Source organism: Balaenoptera borealis (genome assembly GCF_965194805.1).
Source record: "Balaenoptera borealis genome assembly, chromosome: 15".
NCBI lineage: Eukaryota > Metazoa > Chordata > Mammalia > Artiodactyla > Balaenopteridae > Balaenoptera > Balaenoptera borealis.
The window spans coordinates 52,832,893-52,849,768 of record NC_138871.1 but is presented as its reverse complement, the minus strand read 5'-3'; the positions used below and the strand labels follow the sequence as shown (position 1 = coordinate 52,849,768).

Genomic DNA, 16,876 nt, shown 5'->3' with positions numbered 1-16,876 from the left:
AGGACCACGTTTCTTTGGCTTTTCCTCTTCTGACCTGCTGGAGGCCTGGAGTGAACGTCCCTTAGTCTGGGGAGACTGCCCCTGGGAGGACAGCAGAGGGTCCAAGGCTAGGAGCTTGTCTCAGGGACAGCTGCTGAGCCCTGCCTGGGATTAAATTCATGGATTAAATAAGAGTAGGGCACCCCCAGAGGTGGGGGGCCTGGGGGTTCTGCAGGGGAAAACAGGAGAATAGCCTGCCATTATCCCCAAACCAGTAAGGAGTATGGTGGTGAGAAGACCATTTAGTTTCTGCATAATTCATGTCTCTCACTGCATCTGATCTGGAGGATTTCCATGTGAGGACATTTAAATGGTGGAAGGGAAAGAGTGTGACTGGGACTAGTTCAAGGCAGGCTGCTGATGGAGCTGGGAGCATTGTGTGGCCTGAGGGAGGTGAGTGCAGCAGAGGAGGGAATGGGGCACCTGGGGTGCCCTGGGCGGGGACTTGAAGCCCCCAGAGGGTCTGAGGCCCTGTGCACTGAGGCCTGCTCTGGCCCCTGAGCTGCACGTGAATTCCTACCCTGTTGCCAGCCCCCCGAGGCTTCCTTTTTTTCTGCCCCAGTTCTCCGCAGCCCACCCTGTTGCATGGTTACGTGCACACGCTGCCCAGCTGCCCTGCAAGCACTGGAGCGGTTCACTGCAGCCCCGCCCCAAAGCCATAGCCACCACTCGGCAAACTTCTGCTTCTGGCTTTCCTTTGGGGAGCCACGCTTCCCTCTTGGCACAAGTGCCAAGTCCTGAGGACCCCCGAGAAGATGCCTGCCCCGCTGTCTGTGTGTTGAGGGGCGGTGCCCAGGCAGAGGAGATGCTGCTGTGAGCCCCTCTTCTGTTCCTGTCCTTCTGACCTAATGCTTGCTCAGAGCTGGAAATCCATGCCTCCCTCCCACCAGGCACACACATTCAGAGACACTGTGCTCTTAAAGGTCAAGGTCTAGGGCAACAGGAGGAAGTTTCCACACCAGGCCCAGAAATCCTTCTCTTTCTAATGTCACTTGAGAGTGCTGTGTGCGGGCCTGTGCTGGGGCTGGGAGGCTCGAGATGAGCGAGACGCATCCCTGCCCCGAGAACCCATGAGCCAGTGGGCTGTGGGGGGGCCCGGGTGTGTTCCCAGGGTTGGGAGAGGACGAGGTGGGGGGCCAGCCTCGCCTGCTGAGGTAAGTCGGGGACAGTGGCAGAAGGAAGGGATCCTTGAATTGAGTTTGAGGAGCCAGAAGGCATCCACATTGACAGACGGAACAAAGATGGGCCTTGGTGAGGAGAGGGAGCTGCAGGGAAGGACTTGGGAGCTAGCGGAGAGAAGCTGGCCAGGTGGGCAGGGTCTCATGGCAGCCACAGAAAGGAGGGGAGTTGGGAGTTGGGGTCTGGCAGGGGCTGCACCTGGAGGATAGGCCGACCAGAGCTCACTGCTCACCATCCCCTGCATGAGACTAGTCTGCATGGGTGCCTCCCCGATCCTGGATGTGTCCTGCAGGAAGGCCACCCCTGCAGGCAGCCTTCCATCAGGACCTCTCTCTCCCACCAGAGTTCTAGGTCAGATCCACTCACTGTGTTTGTTGTGTACTGCTGCTGTGTCCCGTTTCCATAGCCCCTCCCTGAGTGCAGGAACTGTGTCTCCCATCCTCTCATTCCCTGACCTCCTGCCCCCGATCGCACCCCCATTGCTGCCTGGTGGGGGCTGCCTCTGCGGGGCCCACCCAGGGCGGCGAGAGCTGGGGTGCTGCTGGAGGTGGAGGAGTGGGGAGGTCCACAGCCAGGTGCAGAGCGAGTTTTGTGCTCCTCAGTGAAACAGTTCCTGCCATGGCTCTCCTTAGAATCTCTTCTCTCTTCCTGTTGGTGCCTGTGTGGGTGGATATCGCCAGGAAGGAGGGGGATTTCTCTGGCACTTTCCGTCTCCATTCCTCTCCCTTAACCCTTTGGCACCTGACCGTCAGCTCTTGTTTACCAGGCTGGCACTGGTGCTCAGCCTTTCTGGGGCTATCCTGGCATCCCCGGCACCCTCTCCTGGGGCAGATCCATGCCCATCGGGGTGGTGGGCAGCCCTTGCCTATTGTGCCTGGAGGGGCAGTCATCAGGACCCCTGGCCACCGGCCTCCCTTACTGAAATGCCCCCCTGGGTGAGTCACGTCCTTGGGTCTTATAGGCATTTTGGCTTCTAGAAGCCTCTATGGGAATGCGCTTCAGGCCTGCACAGTAGGACACGTCCAGAGCCTACAGTCCAAAGGCTGTTGAGCTTCTGCCTCTGCAGTCATCACCCTTGGGAGCCTCAGCCCCTGACCTGGAGGAGGGGATAGTAGTCCTGCCCGGAAGAAGGTTGTGAGGACCACCTCTGGACGCATTGTTTGAACCTGACCAGTGGGGATCTGGGTTTTAAGAGTCAGCAGGTCCCTTTTATTCTGTCAAAAAGGCCAAGTTCTTGGATCTGCAGTCCTTTGTGGGGAAGTAGAGGAGGGCGAGTCCCAACTCATGGAAGGAGGTTCAGCCTCTTCTATAGACGGAGGGGGACGCTGGGAAGAGACCCCTTTGGCAGAGGGGAGAAGAGGCAGGAGAGGGGAGGATGCTGGGAGCAGCCAGTGGGGGCATCTGGCCAGAACCCAGCTTTGCTTCAGCTCAGGCACAGCCCTCAGTGTGTGTGTGTGTGTGTGTGTGTGTGTGTGTGTGTGTGTGTGTGTGTGTAGGAGACATGGGGGGCCCAGAGCATCCCCAGCCTGGTCCCCGCCCTGCGGGGGGTCGCCATGACTCCTATTTATCTACTCCCGAGCCTGAGTGCTGTCCCCAGGGTGTGAGTGTACAAGGGAGGGTGGGACCACAGGCCACAGAACAAGAGGGTCCCCAGTTCCTGATGGGGAGATTTCACCCTGATGGGGTGATACAGAGTTCCCCCCTTCAGATCGTACAGAATTGCCCACTCCTAAAGCACATTTTCCCTCGCCCCTCCCCTCCCTGAGCAGCAAACCCCGCCCCACCCAGGCAGCTCTGAGCTACTGGACTCCTGAGTGCCAGATGCCAAGCACAGAGACCCCGGGTTTTGAGGAGGGACAGAGAGGAGAGTTCCGTAGTCAGAAGGAGTCAGGGATAGGTCTGGGCTGGACGCAGGGGTGATGGGAAGGAAGTATGGGGTTCCTTATCAGAGGGACTTGGGGGGCCTGCAGAGGAAGAGAAGAGGGCACGGAGGGGCCACAGCCCAAACTCCTGTCCTGTGAGTCAAGCTGCAGAGCTGCCCACCTGATCTAGTCAGTTCCAGATACTATCTGAAGCTCTTTCTGTGAGTGGACGGTTATAAACACACAAGGAGCTGTCCCCCAGAACAGCTGGCCTGTATCCTCAATAATGCCAGTATCCTGGAGCCAGGCAAGGGCTGCAGGACTCTTCCCATGAAAGGAGGCACGAGAGACATGGCACCAATCCTGGATTGGATCCTGGCACGATGACTGTACCAGAAAGGCCATCCATGGGACAGGCGGCGAAATCTGGATATGAGCTGGTATTAGAGAATAGAAATAACGGTGTTCCACTTCCTGAATTTGGCATTTCTGTTGTGGTTATAGAAAGAATGTCCTCTTTTCTTTAGGGGTGAAGGGCCAAGTTGCCTTAACTGACTACTATTACTACTACTATTATCATTATTAGAGAGACAAAGCCAGTGTGGTCAATGTTAACAATTGGGTTTACTGCTGTGGTACTATTCTTTTGGCTTTTCTGTAGATTTGACTGTTTGCAGAATAAAACACTGAAGATCAGGAGCATGGGCCCTCAGGACTGCTGTCTCACCCCAGCCTGGCCTGTGGGTGGAGGGTTTGCTCTCTGTCTTGGGGGTGGGGAAAGGCTCTGGCTGGTTCTAGGAGTGTGGCCTGGGTCAGCGCTGAAAGGGCGACGGTCACTGGGCCTCAGAGGCAGGGGCCCTGTGGGGACAGGCACCTGCTCGTTTTCTGTCCTTGCTCTTTCCTAAACCGTGTCTCCCCACAGGCTACTCGGGATGTGGTGCTGAGCCGGGCACCGGAGCAGCAGGAGGACCGGGCAGTGAGCCTGCGGAGCGCTGCGGCCATCTACGACCTCCTGAGCATCACGCTGGGCAGGAGGGGCCAGTACGTCATGCTCTCCGAGGTACCGCCTCCTCCGCTGCCCCTCCCCTGCCTCCACCAAGGGGTACAGCTCTGTTCTTGGGAGACCCAGCTGGGGACTGTCTTATTTCCAGTGCCGAGAGGGCTGCCCTTCACTGGCAGGGTGGTTTTTGTTTGTTTGTTTTACAGATATTTTCATGTGTTTTTTCTTGTGAAAGAACGCATGGTGTTGTATAGAGAAGCACAAGAGGAAACTTATCCACCCCTCAGGTTCCCCCAGAGGTGATGCTGGTGTTTTGTGACTACCTGTCCTGACAGGGTTCTGAGCTGGGTGTGGTCGGGAGCCTGGATCCCCCTCCCACCCTGGCTAGACAGAGCATGCCCACTGTATTGGGCAAACACTGCCGGGGCAGCGCTCCATGGGCTGGGCCCAGAGGGTGGTCCCTCTCCAGGATTTGGGGACCAGGAGCACAGAGCTGCCGCTCTCTCCTGCCCCCTCCCCACAGTGCGAATGGCTTGTGCACATTTTTTTTTTTTTTTTAATTTTTGGCTGTGTTGGGTCTTCGTTTCTGTGCGAGGACTTTCTCTAGTTGCGGCAAGCGGGGGCCACTCTTCATCGCGGTGCGCGGGCCTCTCACTATCGCGGCCTCTCTTGTTGCGGAGCACAGGCTCCAGACGCGCAGGCTCAGTAGTTGTGGCTCACGGGCCCAGTTGCTCCGCGGCATGTGGGATCTTCCCAGACCAGGGCTCGAACCCGTGTCCCCTGCATTGGCAGGCAGATTCTCAACCACTGCGCCACCAGGGAAGCCCCTGTGCACATTTTTGAGCTTTCAGATCCAGGCTGGGATGAGGGGTGGCTCGGGGGCCCTCGGCTCCTTGTACAGGTGGCCCTCTTGGTGGCAGATTCTCTTTGCATATGTTTGGGAGGGCTCCCGAGAGGAGGGGCGGTCACTCCTGCTGAGCCCTTGCTCACGCCGAGGCACCGTGCAAGGTGCTTCCAGAAGATACCTTCTTTAACGTGGGGGGATAAGTGGTCTCTCAAGTTCACCAGTGAGGAAGGCGAGGCCCAGAGAGGTGGGTTTCTGCCCAGGATGGTGCAGGGGGTGCAGTTGAGCCAGCACGGGGGGACCCAGGCCACCAAGCTCTGAAAGTACCTGCTGTGTGGTCCTGTACCCCTCACTTCTGTCCCCCACCCGCCTGACCATGGCCACACAGTGAATCCTGGCCTCGAATGCTGGCTTCTGCCTCTGTCACCTGGAACCACTTCTGATGGTGACTGTCAGATCTCACAGGCAGCGCCTGACTTGGAGTGGCCCAGGATCAGAGTGGCCAGGGAGCAGACGGTTTTTCTCGGTGGTCGTAGAGAAGAGCAGAAGGAAGCCTGTATACTTGGGCAGCGTTTTATGCATGGGCTTTGGAGTCAGTACGTCTGCCACTGACTGGCCCTATGACTGTGGCAAGTCATTTACTAAGCTTCAGCTTCTTCATCCGTGAAGTGGGGGTAGTTAGAGAACCCGCTTCACTGGGTTGTTGGGAAGAGTAAATGAGTTAATACATGTAGAAAGCTGAGTATGGTGCCAGGCACAATAGTGAGAAGAATTGTCAGCTGTTATTGTTTTTATTGGATGTTTACATTTTGAAAGCCCTTTAACAAATCTCATTTGCTTTTCACCATCGCCCTTGTGAGGTGTTCACATGATATGGAGGTGGGAACCGAGGGCCAGAGAGGGTGAGAGACTCGCACAAGGTCACACAGCATGCGAGTGGCAGAGACAGGTTACCCCTGGAGTTTTCTGACAGGAACCAAGTATGAGCTCTGGCGACCTCCTGCGGGAAGCGACTTGGGCAGAGATTCCCCTGGAAGGGTATGGGGTGGGCCGGTGTGGGGAGGACCCCTGGAGGGGAAGTACTGACCATCTCCCTCTCCCCAGTGCCTGGAGCGAGCCATGAAGTTTGCATTTGGAGAATTTCACCTTTGGTACCAAGTGGCCCTCTCCATGGTGGCTTGTGGGAAGGTAAGACCCAGGGTGCGCTGGGGGTTGTACACTCACCCTTGGCGGGGGAAGGTGGTCTGCTCTCCTCTAGTCCCTCCCAGAGGTGAGTGGAGGGCAGGGCAGTGATTCAGAAATATTGTCCAGCAGCTGATTTTAATCTCCAGGGAATGAGGGGCATGAAGGGTCACACACAGACCCCTGTGTGAATCTGGTGCCTACCTGTGAGTTACGACTGTGCCAGGTAGGCAGGTGTGTATGTGGATGCTTTTCTCTGAGTATATGTGCACGCCTGGGGCATTGTAGCATTTCCGCCTGTGAGTTGGTTGATGTGACTGCCTGAGGCAGGCATGGACATGGGTTCCAGGCGAGGGGAACGTTGTTCCATTTGGGCCGCAGCTCTCTTCCTGCCCAGGAGGGAGCGTGGCATCAGGAAGGGACATCCGGAACTCACCTAGGAGGGAGTAGGGGCCCCCCCCTCCCCTGAGGGAGTGTGGAGGGAGTGCTACGAGGAGAGGAGGACGTGGCAGGGGGTGGTCAGGAGGAGCCCTGCTCAGCACGGGGCTGACCTTATTCCAGTTTCCAGAGCTGCGTTTGCTCTCCACCCGCCAAGCCCTGCCCCAGCACCCACTGGTTTTCCCTCCCATGAGAATCACACTTACATAAGCCGCTATTCTCAGCAGTGACATGAAAGGAAAACCTTTCCGGAGCTGGGCGCTGAGGGTGTTGGGGCCGAGGATGCTACGAAGGCAGGAAGTAAGGAAGCATGAGCTCGCAGATGGTTCCAAGAGCTGCAACACCCGGAGCCCATTTGTGGGGCTGAGGGGATTCCTCCCTGCCCCCCCGCCCCGCCCCGTCTGCGCCACCTGCCATTTTTAGCCCCGCAGCCATCTCTGAGGAGGGCCCTCCCGGCCTTGCCAGCAGCTCCTCCGTGAATGGAGGGTGGCCAGGTCCTGGCAGGAAAGGGCAAGAAGGGCAGGTGCTGCAGCCTGACAGGTGGGAAGGGCCCGGAGAGGTGAAGCCGAGAATCAAGTGGGAGCCTTCTCTGCACCCGCCTTACTTTGCCAGGCATTTGTCTTCCCAAACCTCTTCCCCTTCCCCCATCACATTGGCCACCTCCCCGAGCATCCTGAAGTCATACGACATGACGTACCCTGGCTCTGCACTCTGCAGGGTCTTGTCGAGGCTCAGAGTTCAGAACACAGATAGGGCGAGGCCGTCGGGGTGGCGAGGTGCTGGAGCTCATGTGGAGCCTGGGCAGACGGCTCGCAGTGGCTTGCGACAGCTTCTTCCCACCTCCAGGGAACAGAGAAAGAGCCTCTAGTCTTGTAATAGTGAGTATGGTCCAAGAGGCCCAGGGCCAGGTTCTCACCCTTTTGTGGGTCATGGACCCCTTTGAGATGCTGAGGAAAGTGGTGACCCCTCCTCAGAAGAGTGCACTGCGCTCAGAAGTTAGCTTTAATTTCTGGGGGTGCTCCTGGAAGCCCCCCCCCCCAGTCTCAGGAAAAGGTGTCACATTACAGGGTCTTCAGCCTCCTTACTGAGAAGAGCCAGGCTCAGAGAGGTCCAGACGCAGCCTGGCATACCCCAAGATCCAGGGAGCTGGTGTCCTGGCCCGGCTCCTTCCCAGACCAGCAAGGTGCATACAAGAATGGCCTTACAGGCAGGAAGTTGGGGTGATCAGTGAGTTCCTCATGCGTGAGGCCCCACAGGCTGGGTTACACCCACCTCTGCATTCAGTGCAGCAGGAGATTGTTCTGGAAGCGTACTCTCCGCCCCCCGCCCCTCAGGAACCCCGCGCACCAGATCAGTCTGCCAGGTTGGCTCAGGCAGCCCTCGGAAGCGTGGCCAGACCTCGCCTGTGCCAAGAGCCTAAGGTGGGAATCAAGGTTCTGTACCTGCGATTGTGTGCAGAAGGTGAGGCGGAGCGGATATCAATATATCTGGCACCTCCACCAGCAGGAAGAGAGGAGGAGTTCCGTGGCATGATTTAGGTCACTCCTCTTGGTCTCCTCGGCAATCACAGTGGCTGCGTTGCTAGGTAACCAGAATGACAAAAAAAGAAAAAAAGAGCCGGCAGCTCCGACTGCGGAGTCCTCAGATGGCTCCTTAAATAGCAGTGTTTTGTGGTCTGGGTAGGGGTGGGACGTGGAGGGTCAGGGTTAGAGAAGCCCGTGCTTCAGGGATGCAGAGGTCAGCAGCCAGGGAGGGGGCAGGCCTGCTGGAGTGTGTGGGCAGAGGGGGCCGTGCTGAGGGAGCTGGGAGTGACCTTCAAAGGAGAGGGTCTCCGGAGAGGGGGATGGCCTGGCAGCTCTTGCAGAGCCCCTCACCGGCCTCCCTCGCCCCAGCCCAGGCCGAGTCCCTCCCTCCCCCGCAGCCTCCCAGCCTCCCAGCCTCCCAGCTGGTCATATGCTAACACCCTCTTGGTCTCATACCCTCTTCTTTCATGAGACAGCAGTGTGGTGGGGACTTTGTCCTCTCTCCCCAAGCCTTCCTGTGGGCACCTGACAGGCAAGAGCCGTGGCCTCTTCCCCCTCCGTGCAGTGACCCCGCATGCCCCAGCCCCATGCTTGGGGCTGAGAAAAGCTCTCCTTTCTCAGGGGGGAAAGGAAAGGGAGCTAGAGAAAGGCAGGGGTCCAGAGTGGACACAGGCCAGTGGGGCCCCAGGTCTGCATCAGCCAGTCTCCGCACTGTGCTGTGGACAGGAGAGTCCTCTAGATCCCCCATTTCCCCAGCGGGGCCTGGAGTGGCCGGGGAGGATGAGAGCTAACTAACAGTGGGGAGCTTGGCCCACTGAAGGGCCCAGCTTATGGGAATTGTACTAACACACACTCGCCCCGTGTGTGTGTGTGTGTGTGTGTGTGTGTGTGTGTGTGTGTGTGTGTGTAGAGCAGGGAGAGAGAGGCCTCCTCTCTGGCCAAGGTAGCCACCACAGAGGCAGCATAGGGCAGTGGTTACAAGCTTAGAGCCAGAATGCTCAAACCCCAGCTCAGCCACTTAGGGGCAGTGTGGCTTCAAACACACTGTTTAACTTCTCTGCATTTCAGTTTCCTCATCTGTAAATAGGGACATAGCAACCTACCTCATAGGAGAGCTGTGAAGAGCAAATGACTTCATATTTATAAAGCAGTTAGAACAGGGGTCAGCAAACTTTCTGTAAAGCATCAGAGAGTAAACATTTTTGACTTTGGGGGCCAAACAATCTCTGTGGGAACTACTCCACTCTGCCTTTGCGTCACGAAAGCAGCCATAGGCAATATCCACATGAATGGACGTGGCCAAGTTCCAATAAAACTTTATTTACAAAAGCAGGCAGAGGGCCAGATTTGGCCTGTGGGCTGGGTTTTGCAGACCTTCCACACTTGGCCATCCTCAGCACGTCTAGTGTGGCCCCATCTCCATGGCTTCTCTCCTGCTTCTTCTCTGCCAACCCTTATGCTCACCCCACTCCCCACCACCGGTCCTGCCTCCAGTCCCCATGTGGGTTTATCCTCATCTTGCCACCTATAAACTGAGGGTGTTGAACTCAGGGGTCTGAGAGAATTCCTTCTACCTCTAACATTTCTGTGGTTCACATTTGAATTCCTTTTGAAGAGCTTCCCTCTGTTGTCACCTTAGCTCTTATCACATCACTTCTGGGCAAGGGTCACAGCCTTCATTTTCCAGATGAGGAAAGTGAGACCCGGGAGGGACTTGCCTGCCACCACCGCCTGGGCTCCTCCCGCTGGGCCTCTTCCTGGCTTGGGAGGAACGGGGCGCAGAGTCGGGGCTGGCTGTTTGGGAGCTGCCCCCACTGTGGGCATGAGGCACCCTGTCTGCCGCAGCCCAGGGCTGCGACTGACTGTGTTGCCCACCCTTTCTCCCACAGTCATCCTATGCCGTGTCGCTGCTGCGGGAGTGCGTGAAGCTGCGGCCCTCGGACCCCACGGTGCCCCTGATGGCCGCCAAGCTCTGCATAGGGTCCCTGCACTGGGTGAGTGAGCTACGGGGTCAGGGCCCAGGTCCTGGCGGCTTCCTGTGGGAGGATGGTGGCAGGTGGGCTCCAGGTGATCGTGTGCGCATCTCACTGTGTGTATAAGGGGTGGGGGAGCATGGGGAGCTTCGAGGCGGACAGGCCTGGAGGGGAGAGGGGGGTGGAGAATGGCTTCTGAGAAAACTCCAGCCTCCATCCCCAACTCAGGATGGTGTCAGGTTTGTGGTTCAGCCTTGAATGTCTCCAGGGAGCCAAATGTGGAGTCAAAAGTTGGGGTGCCCCCCACCTGCCCAGCAGCAGGGGCAGTTGGCAGGACCTTGGAGTTACCTGGGCCAGCGCACCATTTGGAGTCAGAACCAGCTCTGGGCCAATGGGAAGGTGGCCTCTCTGTCAGCCCCCTCCTTCCTCTGGGCTCCAGCCCCCTGGTCCATGCCTTGTGCTCAGCTGCCTGCGTACCACTCTGCTGAGGCAGCTGAACTAAAGGTGAGCTCAACGTGTGCTCTCTGCCCAGCAGCACTTTAGCTCGAGGAGGTCAGCAGGGGGAGTGAGCAAAGAGCCCTGGGCCAGGAACCCAGAGCCCCAGGCCTCGCCTTGGTGCTCCCCTCCGCCAGGCTCCCTGGGCTGCTGCTTCCAGCCTGGGGGGTCTAGCGGCGGGACTCTGCACGGGTGTCTCCTCTCACTGGGAGCTCCCTTGCCTACATTCCTGGCTTCCTCAGGTCCACATCAGCCTCCTGATGTCAGGGGAGGTCCTATTTCCACCCTCTTGAGTGACATAGACCAGTGCAGCATCTCTCCCATGTGTTGGCTATCAGCCCCACCCACACCTCCTCTCTTCAGGCTAAATAAGCCCAGTTCCTTCATTGGCCCAGCGTCTCCCAAAGGGGGAGCTTCTCCCATACATGGTCCTCCCCTTCCTGATGTCGTGACACCCCAGCCTCCCCTCGCTGTCGGGTACCCAGCTTGTTCCAAGGCAAAGGGGTGGCCAGGCTCCAGGCGCCTACAGCAGGCACTTCAGAATTAGCAGCCTCTCCAACTCCTCCAGTCCTGGGAAGGGAGACTCTGCCAGGTATCCTGAGGACCCTCTCCGAGGGGTCCCTGCCTCACCGCCCAGCGGGCCTCATCCCCCCTCTGCTGCAGGGACTGACTCCCTCACACGATTGGTGGAGGGGGGAGGAAGCAGCACCTTTCCCTCTGTTCCCTGGTCCTCAGGTTCCCATGTATGATATGCACACATGGCCCTGCCTTGGCCCCAAACGACTGTGGATACTGGGGGAGGGAAAAGCATGGCTTTTGGCCCCAGGCTTTATGATGTTTTTCTGTAAGACTGATCTATAATAGGCTCTAGGCATTTGGAAGAGTCATCGTGATGAGGTGGGTAAGAGTTTCACTGTTGCTCATATGTGGCGTAAATGACATAAAGTATGGAGAGGCTGGACAGGTCAGGGAGGCTTCCAGGAGGAGGAGGCCATGGACTGGGGTCCGAGGTGGGCCAGTGGCGGGCCCTTCCATCACAGCTTGCTTTCCTCAGCCGCATGATTAGTGGGGAAACTCATCCCCCAAGTGTTTTTAGGGAGACTGTTAGCATCTTACACCCTAGAGGGTAGGGTGCCGTTGAGATGTGGGTGCCGGCAGAGTGGGGACCCAGTCTGAGTGCATTGCGGCAGTGGGTGGTGGCGTGAGCCGGAGGATGCAGAGGGTGGGCTCGCTGACCCGTGGCTCACACCCCTGTGTGTTCCCAGGGCTCCTGAGAGGGGCCTCAAGTGCATCCCTGGGATGAAGCCCAAATACCCGCCTCGCCAAGGGTGGGGCGGGGAGGGCATCTGTGCTCCCAAGGGCTGCCAGCTCTGAGTTGGCTGTGGGTCCACACAGCCAATGGCCGCCCTTGCTGGGAAACCCTAAATGTAGGTCTTCCCGCAGCAGAGGAGCTGTTTCCCTCAGCAGCGTAATTACAGTGATTATGTGCATTCAGATTACATGGTAATAAAATTAGGATCCAATCAGTCCAAATTGAAAACAGATGAGTTAGGAGCAAAGTAATCAATGACAACATAAATAGAAAAGCCCAAAAGGAAACTTAAACATGCAGACTCGACATCAGAATTGGGGAGGAGGGTGAGTCGTTTAACCTCAGCGGAGAAGTTTATTTGGGTTTGGGGGCTGGTTTGAGCCAGGGTTTAAATCGGGTACAGGCTAGAGCGTGGTCCTGCTGGAGGGCTGGGGGTGGGCCCCAAGCAGCCTTCCCTGCCCTGGAACAAAACCTTCTGTACCTCCCTACCTGCCTTGGACACTTAGCACAAGGCATTGCATTTTTTGTTGCATGTGTGTTTCTTGAAGGCAGGAACTCACTCTCTTCTTTCTTGAAACCCTGACCCAGAGTTAATGCCTAGTGCTTACTGGATGGGTCCTACTTGCCAATGAGCGCAGTCACTTGTCGGGGAATTCTGCCTTGTTTGGTACTTGCCTTTCTATCTAAACGGGGAGCTTCTTCACTTACTGTTTCTCACACCCTCAGCCCTTCTCTCCCACAAAGAACCCTGCACATAGTAGGTGTTCAGAAATACAGAATGACACCTGCTTCAGCAGTCCACGAGGGACAGGTGCGGGAAGTGTACATCTGGCTCACGGTTCTCCCTGGCTCCCTGGGTTGGCGCTGGGCTGAGAGCAGGCTGTAGGTGGCCCGGGGCAGCGTGTTCTCCTAGGAGGCCAGGAGAGGGGCAGCCCAGCACTTTCTGCCCTCCAGGCCGCGAGCAGGAAGAATGGGTCTGACAGGCGGGCAGAGGGGTGCTGGTGCTTATAACGGGGCACAGATCCTGAAAGGCTACTGATGCCACCTCCGCCTCCTGCCTTCGCAGCTGTCCTGGCTCACCTCAGCCCCCAGCAGGCCCAGCCATTGCCCAGCCAAGCCCCATGAGCAGGGGCCCGAGATCTGGGGATAAACAGTTTGGCCCGGGTTGCAGGAAGGGAGGCTGAAACTGGGGCACTGAAAAAACGAGTTGTGCTGGGTGAAAGCGGACCAGGTGGCCGTGTGCCCAGAGGTGGAGCACCTGCTGTCCCCGTGTCCTGTGCTTATGCCCAGAGCCAGTGTAGGATGCGCCAGACTGGGTCTGGGTCTGAGATCAAGGTTGCCCCTGGGTGCGGGTGGGTGAGGAGGGGCCTGGGCAGAGGTGCCTGCATGGGCCCATGCTGGCTGCCCTGGGGTTGAGAGCACTGGCCCCGCTGCTTAGCCTGAGGCTCGCCTCGGTGGGGGAGGGCGTCCCAGCCTCTGACCCAGTGACAGCAGTGGGGCAGCCTCCTGCCTCAGCATGGCCAGCGTCTTGCTGGGGTCCCCAGCCAGTTATTTGGGGCAGGAGAAAAGGGAGCTGTAAATATTTTTTCATATCCCTCCAAACACAGTTAGTTCACATTCATTTAATTAAAAAAGTTAAAACCTTTCTAGGAGGATAGGAGATGGGGGTGTGCATGTGTGTCACACACAGAAGGAGAGGAGGTTGTGGAATGGAAAAGCAGGCCATGCTCATCTTTGGAAAGGTCTGTGGTGCTGTCCCTCGGCCTCTTCCCCTAAGGGGGTGGGATGGGATCGTGGAAAGAGTGCAGGCTTTGGAGGCTGAGAGGATAGGGTTCAGGTTCCTAGCTGTGTGACTTTGGGTGAGTAATTTACCCTCTCTGTGCCTCATCAGTAACCTGGAAACAGTCACATCCACCGTTACAGGGTGGCTCTGACGGCCAGAGCTGAGCAGTGTCCCTGCTTATTTAGCATGTGGGAGGTACCTGGTAAATGGCAGCCATCCCTGTGACAGCCCCTTCAAAATAGCAGACTCTCAGAAAGGATGCGCCTCTGTGTTTTTGCCTTCATTTTTGAGATTCAGGGATGGGGAGGGCCAGGAAGATGGATTAAGTGTTCAGGAGGCCAGAAAGAATGCCAGCTCTCCTGCCACGAGCATGTGGAAATTAGGAAGAGTACCTGTTCCTTCCAAGAAGAAAAAAGTGCATTTTCAGTAGAGCAGATGACAACAGGTCCTGGATCCTATGGGAAGCAACTAAGGAGAAACTGGAGGTGTTGTTTAAGCAGAGCTCTGGGGGCTCAGAAATGACCTTTCTCTGGTTCCCAGGGAGGGAAGAAGAGGTGAAGATCCCAGGGGTACGAGCTCTTTGGCCGAGATGAACCAGGCAGCCTGAGCAGGAGCAGAGCGTACGAGCCAGGAGCCTATCTGTGTGGGGACCGAACGAGGAGAACTGGAGAGGTGCAGGAACTTGGAAAGGCATGGGAACGCTTTCCGTACTTACAGAAAGCAAAAGCAAAGGGTCAAAACGTTACATCCTTCGATGCATCCTTTTCCCAAAGGGACAGAGAGGAGAAAAATGAAGACCCACAGAAGGCAGCCATGAATCAGGCAGCTCAGAAAGATCCAGATGTAGACTCAGAAGACCTGGGTTGGAAATTCAGTTCTCTCACTTACCAGCCAGGTGACCTTGGATAGGTTCCCTAAGCACCCTGTGTCTCAGAACCTCAGGTATAAGACACCCATTCCATCAAGTGGCTGCCGTGCTATGACATGCCAGGTGGGCACCCAACCGCTCTAGAATTGCAAGGGAGGAAGAGGGAGAGGATCTCCACCTGGGTTTTGTGACAAAGTTACATGGCCTCCACAGGAAAGGAGGTATTAAAAAGCAGTGTAGGAGGAGAATGGTTGAAAGCTTTGGAAACCCCTCACCCTAGAAGTATCTTGATGAGCAAGGAGGTCCCAGTGCTGTAACCCGAGCAAATCTTGCAGAAGTAGCGGCACAACTCCAGAGCCATTAGCTGTTAACTTTGGAGGCCACAGGAGGAAGTATGTGGAGATTGGAAGGGGCAGGTGAGGTACTAGACGGCTGGGTGGTTGTAGATGGGCAGGCGCTGGGTGGATCAATCAGCAATTTACTTTTCACATTGTAGGTTGAGACTCATTAGTGGATTGTGAAATAGAACTTTTTCAAAAAAGAAATAGATAATCAGAGAATAGCATAGAAAATATCCGAAAAAAAAAAAAAAAAAAAAGAAAATATCCGAGTGTATTACCCCCAGTAGAGGTGAGTATTGTGACAGGGTAGGTGGGTGGTTACACGTATGTGTGTCCCAGACCACGGGACAGAGAGGTTGACCGACCTGGCACAGCTGACTGCACAGGGAGACCCCGCTGTCCTTGTGTAGAGTTGCTCCTTATCTGAGACGAAGGGTCAGGACAGAGACAAAAGGCAGACAGTGGTGCCCCCTCTCTGGATTCCAGGAGGGTCTTTGATGCCACTTCCTAATTTGTCAGTGAGCTCATGTAGCCTTAGGGGACAGGGACTCTATTCAGATGGCACTCGCCACGTGTACTAGGCTGAGACTTTAAAAAATTCTGGAAGATTAACTGTAGATCTAAAATCACAACCAATAGTAATAATAGTAGTTTATGTTTATTCAAGCACTGTTCTGAGCATTCATTGTGTCTTTATCTCATTCAGTCCTCCCCGCAACCCTGTGAGACACACGCCCGTTATCCTCATTTTACAGAAGAGGGAACTGAGGCACAGCAAAGTGAAGTGACTTGCCCAAGGTCACACAGTAAATAGCCACGCCAGGATTTGAGCCCAGGAAGCCTGGCCCCAGAGCTTGTGTTCTAAGCTGCTAGGCCGTCCTGCTCTCTGCATGGAAAATTTACCCATGGGCATGGTGCTGACTCTGGATTTAGGTGGGATTATCATACTTCAGAACAAAGGTGGCAAAGCCATATTTTCAAGGGCTTTAGGATTCCCACTCCTGTCTTAGATGAACGGGAATTGTGCGTTATGTACATATTTTTTAATATATATTTTATATTTGACCCCCAAACATATTGGGGTTTTTTGTTGATTTTTAATGCGACATTTTTCCATTTTGCTAGCTAGTTAGAGCACCCATGTATAAATATATTAATACTGTATGTTATCATATTGTATATTATCATATTTAATAGAATTGATAATACTTCTTTTCGTTCATAATCACATGACTCCACATGCAAAAAACTCTTGTGGTAGGTAAGAGAAATCAAAACGGTGTCGGCCATGTAAGAAAATGGTACATTGAAGCCTTGTGGGTTTGATTTGAGACAGATGCTGACACCACACTTAAAGACCATTTTAAACTATGTGGGCAAGCCTGGCAAGTACTGGCCAAGGACAGCTACTAACCTGGGGTCAGAGTGGACCACAAGTTGGACAAGCTAAGGATGTACATTGTCACTTTGTAAAGCTAAAGGATGGTGAGCTTTATTAATCCAGAATATGATATATATAAATCGGAGAGTAACTTTTCCCTGTTTGCCAATAATTGCCGAGCTTTGTTCCTGGCACCCTCTCTACATGGGTTGCAGGAGATAGAAGCTGGCATTTGCTGAGGAGAAGGACATGGCCGTGAGAAGAGTGTATACACATGGAGTGCAAGAGGTTTCTGAATTCTATTTATAATTCGTACTTGGTGGTTTATCAAAAAGCTCGCTCCTGTTTGAATGGGGCATAATGATGCCTAAAGACAGTGTGGGAGACCAGCCGCACCAGCAGTAGGGATATTAACAGGGAGGCAAGATGCTGTGCTCACTTACCCTTCCCTTGGTGCCTCCTGCCCGCCCTCTGCCACGAGGCCTCCTTGGACAACCCCCGCCAGGAGGTTGCCTGCTCTTGGAGCTCCCATGGCCCCAGGCCAGCACCATACAGTGGAGCCTTAATTAAGAGCCACCTTGTCCTGTGGGGTCTCCCCCTCCTTAGGGATTCCGTGCACGCTCATCCGGGCATCCTGCCCCCGTGTCCTTGGGCCT

At 55.7% G+C, this 16,876-nt stretch overlaps 1 protein-coding gene and 1 long non-coding RNA gene across 11 annotated transcripts in view; one reads left to right on the top strand and one right to left on the bottom strand.

Moving 5' to 3' along the window:
- TTC7A (tetratricopeptide repeat domain 7A) overlaps nt 1-16,876 on the top strand; it is a 184,527-nt gene that overhangs the window by 103,884 nt on the left and 63,767 nt on the right. For all 8 annotated transcript variants that reach the window (XM_082358066.1, XM_082358064.1, XM_082358065.1 and 5 more), the window contains 3 exons: nt 4,003-4,140; nt 6,029-6,112; nt 9,957-10,061. In XM_082358066.1, the coding sequence (XP_082214192.1) occupies nt 4,003-4,140; nt 6,029-6,112; nt 9,957-10,061 (327 nt within the window). The remainder of the gene's footprint in view (nt 1-4,002; nt 4,141-6,028; nt 6,113-9,956; nt 10,062-16,876) is intronic.
- Nucleotides 5,697-8,235, bottom strand: LOC309612500. 3 transcript variants are annotated; one of them, XR_014235219.1, is made up of 5 exons: nt 7,987-8,235; nt 7,242-7,384; nt 6,751-6,829; nt 6,311-6,495; nt 5,697-5,954 (listed from the first exon to the last, which is right to left on the bottom strand). It is a non-coding gene; the product is annotated as an uncharacterized lncRNA (long non-coding RNA). The 3 variants fall into 3 exon arrangements; XR_014235220.1 differs by having other exon boundaries at nt 5,697-5,924; XR_014235221.1 differs by having other exon boundaries at nt 6,311-6,491.